Here is an 18,594-nt window from a genome sequence, read left to right as displayed (position 1 = left end):
ATATAAGACCCACAGGTGAGGCCCACCCACTGCTGGTTACTATCTCAATATAAAAAGTCAATTCAGCTTGCAGAGTTTATCCTATGAACTAGCAATGAATCTAGGTTGTCCTTGACCTTTGATTACATGCCAGTATCTTAACAGTGAAGTGGAAAGAGTGTTGGATCTAAAGTCAGAGGAACTGGATTCAAATCCTGACTCTGACTCAGTCATGCACTTTGTGTGACTGTAGGCAAATCACTTACTATCTCTGGGCCTCAGTTTTCACATCTGTGAAATGAGGGAGTTGTACTTGATAAGACTTTTCAAGATCTAAATGTATGCCCCTAAAACTCTGCCTCTGCAGTATGGATTGCCATGTTTTTTTCCTTTGTTGTATGAGTTTCGTGTGCCCTGTTCCTAGACAGGCTTTCACCACTGACTCAGTGCAGAACTAGAGTATTTATATCCTTAGATGGGTAGAATTCTATTTTGTGGCTCATTTGTCTAAATGCACTTTCAGGAATTGGTGGTCCCTATGGAGAAGTTCTCTCCTAGAAAAAACAAGAAGTCTGTGAAGAAATTTCACTTAGATTCTGGGTTCATGCAGATTGAGATACCATTTTAATTGAGACTACATTAGAACTGAATTAGCCACCACTGAGATAACTCCATAGGTCATTTCCCATGTCTAGAATGTCTTCTTCCTCAAGTCTTTCCAGTAAAGCGTATCCATTATCACCTTTAAACCATACTCAAAATTTGTCTTCTCTGTAAAACCTTTCCAAACAAAGATGGCCAGTTTCCAAGTGCTGCGGACAACCCTGAAGCATTTTTGTATATCACCATGTACTTGTAGTTGGTTATGGGCCTGTTGTTTCAATATGTAGTTTTATTACTGCTTGTCTTTAGACTGCCCTTGAGGAGCCATATATCTCTTCATTCCTAGTAAATCTCCACAGTACCAAATTCACTGAGTGGGCACTTAATAAATGATTATTATCAAACCATACCTGCAATTTATCATAAAGAACAGAATTTCTTCCTATAAAAATAAGTGATTGTTAAGGTCACAGTATAGAAGAGACAATAAACTGTTTGGCTAGTTTATATTTTCCTGCCTATATTTTTAAAAGGAAATAAAATTTAACCCTAGTTAACTTAGAAGGATTCAGTAATTTGGTTTTTTAATAGGTAATCCTTCATTATGAGGTAATAAAAAAAGAATATACATAAACTCTGCTCTTGATTTCAGGGTACAAAAATATTTTCTGAGTTAACTATAATGAGAATAAAATCCATAGTTTCATAGACGTAGATCTGGAAGAGATTACAGCTCTTATAATCCAATCTCCACATTTTAGAGATAAAGAATCTTAAAGCACAAGGTTACATGACCTATCCTAGGTCAAACAAGTAGGAAGTGGCAAGGATCAATCCTAGATTCTCTAACTCTCAATCCAGCCCTTTAATCACTCTACCATGCTGCCATCCCTACCCTAAGGATTTCTACCACCTGGCCACTATTCACTCTTTCTAGCCTTATTGCATGCTATTCCACCAGGTACTCTGCTTTTCAGGCAAACAAGTTGCCTCCAGCTTTCCTACCTACATCTCCCTATACCCCAAGAAGTGAGAAAAAAAAAAAACATACATAAGTAGCTATAATAAACAAGGCAAAATGTCCCGAGTGCTATAACAAAGTTACATTTCAACAATCAAATAAAGCAAACATCAAATGTCTACCAAAAATTCATCTCTTCAATGAAATCTTTCCAGATGATAACACATGCTGTTCCCCATTCTTCTGAATATCCTTGCTTGCTCCATCTCTCTGTGTTAAAATCTTCCTTACAACCTTGGAGATGTAACTCAAATACCATCTCCATCATGAAGTATTGTCTGATCCTTCCTCCCATCCCATTAGAAATTATCTTCTCTTTCTCAGACCTTAAATATCTCTCTTAGCTTTGTATGCTCTATTCTAAAAATTCAGCATTAGAGTTGCTAGTTATTATAGTAAATTCCATGAGGTTTCTATCATATTTCACACTTGTATTTCAAACCTCAATACCCAGCACAGAATACTGCATAGTGGATGATTAAGAAATGACTATTGAATTGAAGTATTAAACCATGTTTTGTAGAGGAAGAAAATAAGTGATCAAGGAGGAAGGGGGAAGAGATAGAAAAAGAGAGAGGGAGAAAATATGAATATATATCTTGGAGTCCTCTCCTAATTTAATCACTAGTTCAATCAGTTACTTGCTATAAAATCATAAAGCAATTGTATTTAAAACCTCTAAAGTAGTTTTAAAATCAAATTTTTAAATGGACCTTGAGCAAGTTTTCCCCAAAACTTCTAATAAAAATGTTTTTCCCTTGATGTATATTTGTTTTTAGGGTTCTCTTTGAGTGAATGGCTTAAGGCATTAAAGCAATTATTGAAGCATTTGCCTTTTCAAAATAAAAATGCAAGTCTAGGCAAAACCAGCCACAGGACTGTTTGGCATAGGTATACTGAAATGGTAATTTGAAAATGAAATCATGAGATCTGAATAAAGGTACTCAATATGGTAAAAGGGCAGAAAAAGTCTGCAGATCAGGATGTTGGAAAATATATTCAATATAGAGTGTTCCAAAAGTCTCGGGGTAGTTTTAAGCAATTGCAAACTACTAACACATAAAACTGCCCTCAGACTTTTGGGACACCATGCATAATACAGATTTTCCTGAAGTCTCATCAGAAAACTAATTATGGAAAAATTCAATTTCAATTATTGCATTTAGAAATTCACACTGTAAAGATGTCACTAAGGTAACTCCGTCTATTAAGTAAAACTTTTCAGATACTTTATCATTCAAATTCCACAGAATATGAATAATTGCAAGCCCTCAGATTTTTGTCCTGGAAGTAAAGTCATATCTTATTGTTAAAGAGCAGGTGAAAAAGTGGGAAATAATTTAATAAATAACAATAAATTAATGACATTTACTGAGTTACTATGAACTAAAAAGGTGGTTTTAACAACTAAATTTAAGTAGACAATGAGAGGAGAAGTTAGATGGTACAATACAAAGAGTGCCAAGCCTAGAGTTAGGAAGACTCATCTTCCAAAGTTCAAATCTGGTCTCAGACACTTACTAGCTGTGTGACCTTAGGCAAGTCATTTAACCCTGTTTCCCTCAGTTTCCTCATCTGTCAAATGAGCTGGAGAAGGAAATAGCAAACCACTTCTGTATCTTTGCCAAGAAAACCCCAAATGGGGTCACAAAGAGTTGGACAAGACTGAAAAATGACTGAACAACCACAACAAACGAGATAAGACAGAGAATAAGTATGAAAAGGGCAGAGGTAAAGCAGCAGCAGAAGTCAAATCAGTATCAATTTTTACATAAACTTGTAGTATATTAATTCACAAGATACTCAGAAATTTTAAAAAGCAGGTAGCAACAGAGTATTTCTTTCCCAATAGTTCTGTTTAAGTCTACAGCAAAGACTGATTAAGGTCATTTGACATTTTAAACTTTACACAAAATTGAGAGTAACACAGCAAAGAATAATTTCCCAAAGTATGACAAACAATAAAATAAAGGCTGATCAATCAAATCAGGGCAACTGTTTGGCTGAGAGTACTGAATCCTCTTTTAATTCCATCAGGAGAAGCATTTGTGACAAGATAAACCTTCCCTCCTGGCACAAGCACACTTTCCCTCCCCTCTGAATTCCACCAACACTTTTTAGCCTACTGCCTTAGGGCATTTAGTGCTTGCTGAATTGTTTAAATATGCCTTTCAAAGCATTTATCACATTCTATCTTATAAAATATCCTTATTTGTGTACATGATTTATGTTTCCTACTAGACTGGAAGCTCTTGGATGGAATCAATATATCTTTTTAATTCATTTTGTAGTTCTGCGACTATATAATATATATATGTGTATATATATATATATATATATACACACACACAATATAAAGAGATAGACCTATATAGACATATAAGTGCATTAAATTTATTTTATGTTAAAAATTTCATTCATAATAAAAACAAAATAAAAATTTAAAAGACATCTAATAAATCTTTGTTAAACCTGAGAAAATGCTGCAAAAATGGTATGTACAAAGGGCTTTCCAAGGGCTGTTTACACTGTAAAACTATACCCAGGTCTTTCACAAAGGTAAGCTTTTCTAAAGCAAAATATTGCAAATTTCCTCAGGGTTAGAATGGCCTGAAGAGAATAAATTGAGAAAGAAATCCAATGTTGGAAGAAGGGTGGGGAAATTTAAGTGTTACTAAACACCCCCAAAGCCAAAGGGTCCACCTCTGTCCAATGGGTGTTGTTTCCCCCTTAGAATATAAGTTCATTTGGTTCAGGTACTGTTCCTACTTTTGTATTTGTAACCTGTGTTTACCCCAGTGCTTAGCATATATTAAAAAAGGTATTTTCATTCATCCATCCATCTACTCATTCATTCATTGCAGAGAAAATGAAAAATCTCACCAGTGAAGAAGTACTGTGAGAATTTGATTAATCTATTCAGAAGGGAAAATCTGAGCCTGAAGATAATAAAAAAGGAAGAATTCAAGGTAACTATATATAAAATATTAAGGATCTTTGAATTTTCAAGTATGTCAATGACAGAACAATATTATATGTGTGAACATTTTTCTACCAAATGATAACAAAATTAAATATTAAGTGGCCTGTCAACTACAAAGATTTATATATAAGATCAGGTGATCAAGTAGACATGAAGGAAACCAACAGGAAGGAAGGAAGGAAGGAAGGAAGGAAGGAAGGAAGGAAGGAAGGAAGGAAAAAAGAGGATTTCTGATATACTAAGAACAGCTTCTAATCTCATAAGACTATCCTCTCATACATATCCTTTTCATGTCCATTTTTAAAGTTCTTCAAATAATTTAAAATTAGGAATAAAAGTCATAAGAAACATATATAGTTATATAATAACTATAAATCATATGTGGATATTTTCCAAAAGGCTTACTTACTTATTTGTGAAAGATCAGCTAGTATCTGTCCAAATTTTGGTGAATCACTGATGATGATTCAGTACTAACCAAAGTGTATGGACCCTTTGAATGAGAGCTTAGAAACAGGTACAAATATCCAAGTTCCCACCAGAAATTGGATTAAATAGAATAAAACATTAGACAGTGTTGTCAAGACATTCAGGTTTTAAGAACTTAAGATTCTGAAAACCCTACAAGACTTTTTAAAAAGGCACTGAAACTAGCTAGCATCCACTGTGCTGTAATTTGTTAATCAAGTTAGAGCTAATGAACTAAACAGGTTTAAAGGGCTAGAAATGGTTCTCCCAACTTCACAGAGTTCACTTCTAATGACAAAACGAAGTATACATCAGTTTTTAAATATGTCATCATATGATGCGGCTCTTTTATAAGATGTGTATATCAAAGTATCTTTAAGTGGGAAAAAAATGTCTACAGAGTGACTGGGGATTCACAGCCCTTCAAGGGATCCCTGGATAAGGTTTTAGGGGGTCAGAAGAAATTACATCTTTATTTCAATAATTGATTTCCTTTATAATCACAGGTGTTTTATTTTATGTGTTCAAAAACTTATTCTGAGAAGTGGTCCAAGGGCTTCACCAGACTGTCAAAAGGTTCCATCGTGCAAAAGAGATTAGGAACCCCTCTCCTTGAAGGTCTGGATTGTCCTATCTGTATTTCAAGTACTTAACTCTTTTTTTTTTTAAAGCAATTGGGGTTAAGTAACTTGCTCAAGGTTACACGGCCAGTTATTATTTCTGGGTGTGGTGCTGAGTATCTGAGCCCAGATTTGATCCAGGTCATCCCGACACTGGAGCCGGTGCTCTTACTCACTGAGCCACCTGGCCGCCCCTAAGCAATTGGGGTTAAGTAACTTGCTCAAGGTTACACGGCCAGGTGTTTCTGGGTGGGTGCTAAGTGTCTGAGCCCGGGATTCGATCTCCAGGTCTCCTCAACACTGGAGCTGGTGCTCTTACTTGCTGTGCTACCTGGCCGCCCCACAAGTACTTAACTCTTAACAGATCTTCTCTTACAAAATTAAAATTACTGTACAGAAAATAACCAGGACTATTATCATCATATCATTCAATAAGCAAGCAAAAAAAAAAAGATTGATATCAAACATCTTACCTCTCAGTACTGATTTGAGGTTCAACTTGGCTTGTCGATGCAAGTCTTCCACACATGGTGGCCTTGTGGTAGGTAGGAAGACATTTTCCTGCTGGTGCCATGGTGCTGTGTAATGAACTGTCCATCTACTCTCCTCATCTAAATTGGAGACAGCTATAAAGAGAAAAAAATACAACGTTGAGTGAAATAATGCTTGTACCATGACAGCTAGATCAAGATAAGGAAAGGTAGCTTGAATTAGAAAAATAACAATGTACTATGGAGGACTGAATTTTGACATTTAATATTATAAACACTGCAATATTCTTAATATATTAATATTTTGCAAGGAAAAACTTAAATTTCATCCATCATCCATTACACTAATGACATAATTACATTTTTCAGTTGACTTTTCTCCCCAAATTCAATATTTTTTCCATGAAAAATTATAAAATGGCTAATCAAACAGGTAAAAGATGTACCTATCCCCTAGTCTAATAACTATACTGCTGCATTATATGACCATTTTATCATGAAGTTTTTGATGCCCCATGTAGAAAAACAAACACTAAGTAAGACTGAAAAAGAGGTAAAGCATTCTTTTCCAAAACAATGCATAAAAGCACTGTAATTATAAAAACTGTCACATTCTGCTTGAACAAAGTAAGAAAATGGCATGTAATAGCCTTAAAGAGCACTCCTGAGATTATTAATGGAATTCTTTATTTTTATATGTTTTAGTTATTTTCAAAGTTAACAAATATGAATACTAGGCAATTTGTCATTCAAAATTTCAGTGATTACTTAATCTAACATATACTTGACTTATGAAGCCCCTTAGAACATTCTGACATATGTTTCTTGGCTTCAATAGGGAAGCACTTTAACACTCTTACTCTTTACTGTCAAAGATTCCTCCACTCAGGTCTTCTAGTCTCTCTCTATAGAGCCTAAGTTGAGATGAGAGGCAATAGGAGTTGGAGTACAACAAATATCCATCTAGCAAGTACTTATAACTTGCCCACCACTGATCTGACAGGGATGGGAGGGAGAGAAGCTGAGGTGGTGGTGAGGAAGGGATACTAATATAAAATGAAGTCTCTGTTTTAGAGAGACTTAGAGGAATGCTCTAATAGAGATAAAAGAACAGCAGAGGTCAAAACTGTGTAGGCCAAGAAGCTAAATCCAACCCCTCTGATTGTGTATCACTAAATATAGTTTTTACAGGTCTAACTTTTGCAATTTTAGGAGATCATAAAACAGACTGAACAAGTGCAAATCATTGACAGAAAACCAAAATGAACAGGCCTATGAGTCAAGAAGTGAACTATAAATATTAATTATCTCAATATTTAAAGAGGGCATGATTTCATCAGTGTAGGTACTCCATCCACTGATGCAGACTGGAACTTCTTATGAATCTGTTGACTGAAAAATTCATCACCCTGGTGGTGGGCTACTTGGCATTTAGCTCACATTTCTATACTTCCTTAAAGTTTAAAAATTGCTCAAGGACTTAATAGAGGCAAAACTTGAATCCCCCTTTTCTGACAATTCAATCCAGTAAGCATTTATTAAGCACCTCTCACAGTCAAGATGCAGTGCTGGGTGCCAGGGGATACAAAGGCAGAAAGGTCTGTGCCCTCAAGAGATTTGCATAATTAAATAGGAGGTAATTTGAGGAGGCAAGAGCACAAAGAGAAAGAGGTGAAAGATCAGGAAGTGGCACCAAAGCTGAGGCCCAAAGTTTTCTATGAGGGAAAAGGGAGGAGAGAAATAGTTCCAGGCATGGCAATGGCCTGTGGCTCTGACACTGGAGGTGGAATGACCAGTTGGGAACACAGTATTGCAGACTCCAGATCCAAGGCCCTTTATACCATGGCGGCCTCTATGCTACACAATTTCCATTCAGCATTCTGAACCGCCCTTTCCTCCTCTATCATATTGTGCTATAACCCTTCTAACCTGATCTTAATCCATTAATCAAACTATAAGCATTTATTAAACACATTATGTGACAGGGTGATACAAAGATAGAAGTAAACAGTAATTGCCCTTGAGGAGCTAGTGTTCTAAAGGGATAAAGAGCAAAGAAAACATATAAATGAATGAGTAAATGAATATACACACGATATAAATATTATATGTATATATAGATATATAAGATATGTCTGTGTATCTTACCTTCCCTATAAATGCATCTAAACAGAAACTAAACCTTTGTGTTAAAGTAAACATTTATTCAGGATCATGTAGGCAGAAGACACTGAATTATTTGGTTCAAACCCCTCATTTTACAGATTAGTCAATCAAACATTTTTATGTGTCAAGCTCTGGGGATACAAAAGGAGGGAAGGAGGGAGAAGTAAAGGGGGGGAGAGGGGAAGAGAAGGGAAGAGAGAGGAAGAGAGAAAGAATAGATGATTTGGTCATTCACTGGGATAGCAGAGCTAGACTTGAACTCAGCTAGTAGTTTCATTCCAAATTCAGCCCTCTTAGAGATATCCTTAGCTGCCTTCTTTTTTTCTGACCTAATCACTTGCTAATTAGATTATGTATTCATATCACTAGATGTGTCTAAGGCTAATCAGGACCTTTTCTTTGACTTTTGTATTCAAGTGTCTAATTTTGTGCTATAGATTCCCATTTCCAAATTACAGGAAAATATATGCAAAGTGCTTTGTAAATTTTAAATTTAAAATCTTAACTCTCCTATTATTGTTACTACTACTACTACTACTACCACCACCACCACCTCTACTACTACCACCACCACTAATGGCCACTGGTGATGGTACCATGTCACTAAACTCCACTGAGTTTGTCATAACAAGTTACTTTACTTCCTCAGTAAAATAATGTTGATAATGCAGTATATTTGTTTATGACAGCTGATCAAGTCCAAGGAATAATATTCTGATTTCTACCTCTTTATACACTATATTGCTACAAAAGGAAAAAGGAAAACATTTATCAAGTTAGCTCACTATGAAGATGCAGTTGTCTCCCCATCTTGAACATTACTATCTGTCCCTCCCCCTTCAGTGTAGATTCTAATCATGAAGAACAGTTGAGTAAACATTCTACATGAAAAAACAGCCTCAGATGCTGTTCTTTGTTGCTTACCACAATGGTACATAGAAATTTATTATTAAGCAGTATAAACCACTGACACGAAGAAAGAGTAAGAAAGCAACCAAAGTATAAGAAAACCATCTAAATATTAAGTTGTATTTCCAAATAAATAAAAATGTGCCCGGATGGAAAATTTTCCTTTAGTGACATTTCAACAAAACTGTACTGCTCTGGTTCTTGACTTTAAAACGATCCCCCTTTAATTTAGACAGAATTTGGTAGGTAGCAGGGTCCTTCTGTGTTTAAACAAGTAGACAGCTGGGAGCTCTTGAGGAAACTTTATAGGATTATCCCCACCTTAAATATGGAACAAATCACTCAAGGATTTCCTTACCACATTTAAAACACACACATATATATACACACACATCCCCGGACTATACAGGATGGATAATAAAAAGCAAACAAATACATTTCTTTTCCTCTTCTCAATGGCATTATAGAGAAACAAAGAAAGTTGCACAACTTGATTCCCATTTTTAAAATGGGAGGCTGAAAACAAAATGCTCTCCTTGTTTGAAATGTAAAAGTTTGAACTATAACAAAAGCTTACTGGCAAATAACATAAAGTTAAACAGTGCTCCCACAAACATTATTTCATTGATTCTTTCAATACCCCTGTGGGAAATAAAAACTAGTTTGTACAGACAGCCACTCAAGCTCATGGTAATTATGCATTTCCACCATTTCTTTCCATTCCATCACTCAAAGGGTGAGAAAGAGAATAAGACACACAGTAGGGGGTGGGGGGAGTCTATAGAGAGGAGTGAAAGAAAGACAAAAGAACTACTTACTCTTCTTCTTAAAAAGTTTGATTAAAGACTTGATCTTTGTATTAATGAATATGACCATTTCCAAGGTGCCTACATGAAGTTCTGTAGTACTTTATATCCCGTAAGAAGTCAGATGCAGCAGTGAGCACCAAGTCAAGACTCAGTGTGGATTTGCCTCAACTTCTCTTCCTAACTTTCCTTCCCTCTCTTGTCTCCACAAATGTAGGCATCTGCCAGGGCGATGTAACTTGGAGGCTGGGCTGACTATCCTGGTGGTTACAAACCATTAACAATCCTTGAACCTGAAAAGCTTATTCTGAAACCTAATCCTCAAGGCTGAGAGCAGCCAGTTACAACATGTGGGGGGAAGAACAAGAAGCCAATCGCTGTCTTATTTGCATGAAACCCACATCAGACTTTCTGCTTCAGGGCTCATTCATTCAGTTTTCTCTGCAACACATCAATAGAGGCTTCTCCTTTTTCTACTCCACCACAACATGCAGATTTCACTCTATAAAATAATAAGGGCAAAAAAAAATGAATTTTCATTTTCCCCTAGGCCATTGGTAGCTTCCAGGTCCTTTGTAGCAGTCGACAGGTCTGTGAGCAATTCCATGCTGATTCTTTGTTCCTCTTCCACTAAGGCAGACTACATGGAACTGACTTCCAACCCCAACTTGCAACTATTATTTCCCCAACACTGCTCCCCTCTACCCTACCCCCACCTCTGACATAGGAATCATTTACAGGCAGTGAAGATTTTACAATAGAATCTCCATGGAGCTGCAAATGATGACTCTACTGCATTTTTCTGCAAATTAGAATGCCCTTGTTTTCACATCCCTTTTTTTGCTCAATCTCTGCCAAAGATACAATAGCTGCATCTTAACAGCTCTGCCAAAATGTGATTCTTATTTGCATGTCCCTTCTACCACCTTAAAAAAGTCCCTCCTCCTCCCTTAACAAACCAGGAAAATCAATTGCCAGCTAGCCAGTTGATTTAATGTTTAGACTTAATTCCCTAAATTAATACTTTCCCAAAATAATGTGCAATTCTATCTGTTTTTTTCAGGGGTGGAGGGTTCTGGTAATCAAAGGACAAGAGATGATTTACAACTGGAAAGGCCCTTAGACATCACCTTGTCCAACCCTCTCACTTTACAGATGAGGAAACTGAGATTCTGAGTGTAGAAATAACTTGCCTAAGATCACATAAGTAGCAAAGAACAAATCTAACATTCAAATTCTTGCTCTCTGATTGAAATGCAATATTCTTTTGACTAATCAAGTTTCCTCTCCATTAATAAACACTGAGAATCTTCTAGTGTGTAATTATTACATATTATAGTTTGTTGTTGTCTTTCACGCTTGAAGAGGACCAAAATAACATGTTGGGGTTAAAGTACGGTGTGTCTGACTGCAGCTGATCAGACTAATGGAAGTTTAGAAGGCTCTACCACAGGTGGGGAACAAACAGTCCATATAAACATGTGGAGTAGAAATGTCTCTAAATTTGCACATCTCACCTATCTTTTGAGCTACTGCCATTCTGATTCCAAAGTTCTTCAGAGAAACGTTGACAGTGTCTTTGTATTGCTGCTTCTGACCTCCATGTGAGTGCCTGCCTTGTGTGAGTTCTCTGTAAAATATTCTTTTAGCCAAACGTACAATGTTTGCGGCAGCATATATAGACCATCCTTCACAGAGATATGGGGATGGGAATTCATGAAAAACAGAGATGCTATGACAGCAGCAGAATAATAAGTAAATAAATATGAACCAGAGAAGAATATTCTAAGGGAAAGTGAATAGAAAGAGAGATGAGGAAAGAAAAAGGAAAATCAATCTCGGTATACTGTGAAGCATCTTAAAGCAGTATAAAGAGAGCTGGTTTTGAATTCAGGAATACCTAGGTTCAAGCCTTGGCCTCTGACATATACTGGCTGTGTGATCCTAGGGAAGTCCCTGACTTCCTTTAAGTTCCAATTAAAATCCAATATTTTATGGGAAGCCCTTGGTCTTCCAATTATTTTCTATTTATCCTACATATAGCTTGCTTTGTTTATAGCATTTATTTGTTTACATATTGTTTCTCTCATAACATTCTAAGCTCCTTGAGGGCAGGAACTGTCCTTTCCCTCTTTCACTTAGCCACAGTGACTGGCATATAGTAGCTGCTTAATAAACATTTGTTGATTGATTGGTTGATATCTCTGTTCATAAATATTGGTTTGACATTTGACTAGAAAAAATGAAGGGCCCCTAAAATTTTGTTTTTCTCCTTCCAAAGGATGTTTTGGAAATAAAACTTAGCAAAAGTCTTAATTTATATTGGTATGGGTCAAGCTCATAGCTGCATGGAAAAAAATGTAATAAGCTACTAATTCAAAACATACCATTTATAATAAAAAGCACCATTACTAAAAGACTGAAACTTTTACAAAAGTCTTCCTTCAGGGTAAGATTTGGAATGCACTGTCCATTCCCTCTCTCCTCAAATAGAAAAAGAAAACAAAAAAGTCCAACATGTTTTTCCTTTTAGTTTTTTTAAGACCAAAGAGAAAAATCATAGCCCTACATAGATTTCTGCCCCTTGTTCTATTGGCCTACATAAATACTGCTTTATTTAGAAGCAAATGAATTTGCTAAAAGGCAAAGTAGAAATGTTGAAAATTCTGTCAAGTTACAAGAGTGAAAACCATCATCAAGGATCATAAATAAGATTTAGTGCTTGAAGGGATCTCAGTCATTATTATTCTAGTCCAACCCCCTCAATTTACAAATGAGGAAAGCTTGAGAAGTTAAAAGACTTGCCTAAGGTGACAAAGAGAATGACAGAAATGGAATTTTAACTGAGGCTTTTGGACTCCAAATCTGGAGTACTGTCAGATATGTCACCTGTCTCCATTTCAATACTAAACAGAAGCATTCTAGTCCATAGCACACTGATTTTGTGCTAAATTTATCCATATAGAATGTTAGTAGAAAAGATCAAGTGTTTTTCTAGAAAATAAACTTTCAATATTGGGGGAAAGGGAAGGGAGAACAGACTTTCAATATGGTTCATGCCTCAACTAGTTATAAATCTTTTGAGATAAAGAACAAATGTATTCTAAGTTATCTTTACAAAACAAAAGTCTGTAAAATGAACCCCATTTCCCAAATGGTTTGTATTTAAAGGGATTTCCTGGAGTAGTGAAAAGGACCACCTCTCACAGAGACCAATCAGGTAAATAAACTGTCCTTCCTTGAAAATGCTATTACTAATGGGTCAATTCTCTTATACATTGGAAGTTTCTATGAAGGGTCACTGTGATTGGAATAAAATCCCAAATGGGAAGCTAGTGAAGATGAGAAGTCAACAAGCATTTATTAAGCCCTAACTATGTACCAAACACTCTGCTAAGCACTGGAGATACAAATCTAAGCAAAAAGAAAAATATTCCCTGTCCTCAAGTAGTTTATTCCCCCACCCCCACAATGGGGTAAAGACAATACATTAAAGGGAGCTAAAAAGTTTGTGGTAGTACCCAAAGAGGGCATGGTAGACATATGGAAGAAAAAGCTTAAGTTATATTGCTGTTAAACCCAAGCCTTTAGGTAACATAGATCAAAATCATCACCCTATTTATCATCTGTAAAATGAGGGAATAAAATTAGATGACCTGGATGGCCCTTTTCTTTTTTTTTTTTAAGCAATCAGGGTTAAGTAACTTGTTCAAGGTTACAGGGCCAGTTATTTCTGGGTGTGGAGCCCAGATTTGATCCCCAGGTCATCCCTACACTGGAGCGGGTACTCTTACTCGATGAGCCACCTGGCCACCCCAGGATGGATGGCCCTTTTCATATCTAAATCTATGACACTCTGATGCTATAATCGAGTCTTGAATATTAAATTCCATATACAAAATGGCACTTGCATACATCCCAAGATTGGAATATCAGCATAAGAAAAAAGATTAACCCAACCCCCCCCCCAAAAAAAAATGGCAAGCAAATGTGTGACATGTAGGCTGGTCTGGGCGTACAAGTTTAGATAACATGGAGGTCTTTGTTCCCTGCCATGTGGGTGGAGGTAGCCTCTTTTGATTGGCTGCCTGCATCTAAACTGAGTCTATTGCTTTTTATTTTCCAGTTATACTCTCTTCTTTTCAACAACTTTCATCCATTAAGCCCAGCATGAACTCAACTGGTAAGAGAAGAGAGTACTTCCCCCTGCTACCTCTCTTACCCTAGTTCCAAGGAATGTACCTTGGGTTGGTTGTTTCTGTTCTCTGTGGTTTGTGCTTAGTTTCAGGCACCAGAGGTGATCTCCATGGGATAAAGAGTTCAAGCCATTGGGACCTTGGAACCAGGATTAAAGGTGGTATGATGCAGCAAATCAGCCCAGTATGGAAGCCAGGGTAACCTGGGACTCGAGCCCAAGGAGGGTTTTGGTCTTGAAATGTGGACTGTGTTCTATGGGAACCAAGTTTAGCTATTAAGGTAATCTTCTCCCCACAAACTGAGGTTGTGAGAAGGGGGACACAGAAGCAGAAAGATTATGACTCTTAACATGTTGGGGGAATAAGTGTACCTATTTGTGATTATATTTTCTGAAGTAAATATTTCTGTGTAAAAGCTCATTTGACTGTTATTGGTTAATGGAACTGGGGTGTGTGTCATCTATATCTCCTACAATTGAGGGAATACTATTAATGGGAACTGGAGCCAATGTCAGAGAGCCTAGGGATGAGGAATCTGTGTCCTCGAGACCACATGTGTCCCTCTAGGTCCTTGGGTGTGGCCCTTTGACAGAATCCAAACTTCACAGAACAAAGCCCTTTAATAAAAGGATGTGTTCTATAAAACTTGGACTAGGTCAAAAGGCCTCACCCAAGGACCTAGAAGGTCACATGTGGCATCTAGTTGACAGGTTCCACACCCCAGTAAAATCCCCTTAAAAATACCAGAGAACCCTGGCAGGGGTGATGGGGTGGTGATAAGAAATGGTGAAATCTAACAAACCTGGCCCCCAGGCAGTAAAAGCCAGGGAAATCTGTGTTCCTTTCTTAATGGTATGGTCCTTCTCATATCCTCCCACTCTACTCTGCCATCAATAGAAAGTAAGGTCCTTGAGGACTGAGTCTTCTTTCTTTATTTTGTCTTCATATCCTTAATCACTTGTACATAGTGTGTGTTTGACCAAACTTCTCTGAATTTGGTATTGAATTGAGTTCTGTTATCTCATGGAAGAGCAATACTGGGGAAATCTATTGGCAGTTTTTTCCCTAAATATTTCTTTCAGTTTTTCCCCCCCTTAAATCTTACTTATTATAGTCCCCCTTGAGAATGTTAAGAACCAACTAGGAAGTGATTTTCTTCCCTTAATTGAGGTTTTAGAAAATGAAGTTCGCTTTATTTTGACATCTCTCAAAATTTTATAAACTCATACTTTAGACAGTTTGGTGATTTGATTAATACAAGAAAATTAGTTAGTTTCAATGCATCATAGTATAGTGGGAAATAGCAATAAAACTAGTTTGTTTTATAGGTGCCAGCAATGCTACTTCTTAACTACATTTCTTAGGAGAAGTTGTATTACTTCTCCAAGTCTCTGTTTCTCTGAAGAGTGGGGAGGCCAGTTCTATAAAAAGGGAATAAATAACTTGTTTACCAATACATATGGTTACGAGGAATATCAATGAGATAACCACATAAAACCACTTTATAGTCCTATACATATGCAATATATAATTCTTTAATTTACAAACCAATGATATCCACCAAAAAATTCTCCTAAGAATGTAAAATTACATAGGGATGGTTATGTACTCAAAAATTTATATAAAGAAGGATGGAAATTACTTTTACTATCCTTGCCATACCTGACACCAGCCCCTAAAACAATTAGAAGCCATGAGCATATCACTGCCAGTTTTCTTGTCCCTGTTTTCCAGTCCCCAGTGTAGGAACCCTCAATTGCATACAAAGAGTGGAAAAGATTCCTGTTACATACCCCTGAAGTCTCTACATGTTCTTTACATCTTAATAAAGCTACTTTGGGTGTAGAGGATAGTGATAGATGATGGCCCACAGTGGGGAAGAATACTAGGTAGCTCCTTCTCCCTACATTTACCACTCTACAAAAGGCTTGGAGTGACAGGAGAATATTGTATCCCAATGAGGAAGGAGGAGGGACAACCATGAAGAAAGACACCTTAGAAGGGACCGTGGGAATTTTGTCTACAATATTCTATCCTGAACACTCCATGTGGAGTAAATAAGGGCACACAGAAGAAGAAATACTCTTGGTATTTTAAAAAATGAAAAAAAGCTGCAAATTTTCAAAAAAGCAACTCATGATACTTTAAATCTCAAATATTTGAGTCTTAGAAAATCTGACGTCACATTTATGACCTCTCCAGAATAAGAGCTGCCATTTCTATAGCACTTTTGAGTTTGCATATTGTTTTACATACATTACCTCAGTCAATCTTCAAAGCAACTTTTTGAAGTAAGTACTACAGGTATTGTGATGCCCATTTTTCAGGTGAGGAAACTGAGGCTCATAAAGGTTAAATGTTTTCTCCATGGTTATAAAGGTAGTAAGTGTTAGAGGCAGGGTTCAAACCCAGTTCTACATGATTCCAAGTACAGCATTCTTGTGCCATGCTAATTTTTAATATTTGGCTTCATAATACCTTTAGTTACAGAGTCAGAACTTTCACCTACTCCAGTGCACTTATTTAACAGATGAGCAAAGCAAACCCCAGTGAGGTCAAATCACCTATCCAAGATGAAATAGCTAGTAAGTAGCAAAGCATGTAATGTAAACTTTGTTCTTTTGACTTCAAATTTGACTATTTCCTCAATATGATATCTCTCTATCATATAAAAAGCCTCTTAATATTAAAGAAAAATGGTATCTTACCTTATTTTAACTGAGAAAATAGAAATTATTGAGAAATTCTGCAACATACTACATATTACATTAAGAATCAGTGTTTATCAAATTGTGGTATGTGATTATGATGGAATACTATTGTATTATAGGAAATGATGAGCAGGATGCCCTCAGAGAAACCTGGAAAGACTTACATAAACTGATTCAAGGAGAAATGTACTGTGTACAAAGTAACAGCAATATTGTAGGATGATCAGTTGTGAATGACTTAGCTATTCTCAGCAATACAACAATTCAAGACAATTCTGAAGAACTTAAGATAGAAAATTTTGTCTATCCTCAGACAAAGAACTGATGGTGTCTGAATGCAGATTGAAGCATTCTATTTTTTTTTTACTTTGTTTTCTTGAGGGTTTTTTGTCTGTTTTCTTTCACAACATGACTTATGGAAGTGTTTTTGCATGACTAAACATGTATAACCTACATCAAATTGCTTGCCTGCTCAATGAGGAGGTGGGTAGGGAGGGAGGAAGGGAGAGAATTTGGAACTCAAAATTTTAGAGATGAATGTCGAAAATTGTTTTTTCATGAAACTGGGGGAAATAAAATGTTAAATAAAGAATCAATGTTCATTTTAATTTCTTTGAGTTTATTCTAAGGTTTTGCCAGATCCTATCTTTAGTGCTCCAAGTCAGTCAGTCAATAAGCATTTGCCTGAGAGGCATTTATGTCTCCCCACATAAGTGATTTTTTTCCCTGCTTGGACTCAGTACCCTGAATCCTGATACACTCTGATCTTTTTCATTCCCTAAATTTCTAAAGTCCTTGAATGTGCATATTAAGCCAGCTGTTTTCGTTTCTTAATCACTTATGCTCCTTTCAGTAGCATGAGATATGACTCCTTGTCTCAACTCTATTACAATTAAAAATAAATTACATTAACAATGTACTCTACTGTTAGAACATTTATAGCTAATGTGGCCCCTTTCCAGATACCCTTAAGTCCCATTGCGTGAGAAATGTCTTGCTTAAGCCTACAGAAAGGCAGCCTGTCATAACTATTCAGTAAGGAATGAAACATCTGAATGACAGGCAGTGCTGCCATGGGACACCAGTCTGATGGTCTTGACAAACTGGTACTTGTGTGGAATAGGAGATCATTTAGCCTACAGTTACCTAGACTGATCCTCACCCCCAAAGTACCACTGCAGAGTATGGAGTTCTTAGTCCTTTTTGTCAAAGACCCCTTTAGCAGTCTGATAAAGTCCTGTGAACCCCTTCTCAGAATATCTTAAAATATTTGAAGGAAATGTTAAATTTTAGTTTGAGATTAATGAAAATAAAGATGTAATTTTTTCCCATCCAAATTCATGAAATTTATGAGTATCTACAGATTCCATATTAAGAACCCCTGAACTAGGGGGATGAAATGAGTAATATTCAAAATATCAAATTAAGAAATCTATAATCTACACATAGCCCATGAGTCTTTCTGGACTCTTGTATTTTAATGATGGCCCCCTGAGTCAATAGATTAAGAGATTTAGCACATTTTGATCACATAGTGAATGAAACATGGTGAAAACAGAAAAAAAAAAAAAACAGGGCAAGTGCTCCTATATGAAACTATCTGCCTCTAAATGTCTCTTAAAATACCTCCTGCTTGTACTT

At 36.5% G+C, this 18,594-nt stretch overlaps 1 protein-coding gene across 9 annotated transcripts in view; it reads right to left on the bottom strand.

Annotated features, from left to right (window-relative positions):
• Window positions 1-18,594, bottom strand: part of NHSL1 (NHS like 1) — a 294,193-nt gene that overhangs the window by 68,057 nt on the left and 207,542 nt on the right. For 8 of the 9 annotated variants that reach the window (XM_069077255.1, XM_069077256.1, XM_069077257.1 and 5 more), the window contains one exon: window positions 6,148-6,300. In XM_069077255.1, the coding sequence (XP_068933356.1) occupies window positions 6,148-6,300 (153 nt within the window). Of the gene's footprint in view, window positions 1-6,147; window positions 6,301-10,058; window positions 10,595-18,594 lie in introns of those variants that run through there. The other variant, XM_069077261.1, reaches the window with a different exon arrangement.

This window comes from Petaurus breviceps, unplaced genomic scaffold, assembly GCF_028583685.1.
Source record: "Petaurus breviceps papuanus isolate PSGF00001 unplaced genomic scaffold, PetGlider_PUasm1.0 90977, whole genome shotgun sequence".
Classification (NCBI taxonomy): domain Eukaryota; kingdom Metazoa; phylum Chordata; class Mammalia; order Diprotodontia; family Petauridae; genus Petaurus; species Petaurus breviceps.
The sequence above is the reverse complement of the archived record's forward strand: the minus strand, read 5'-3'. Positions and strand labels throughout refer to the sequence as shown.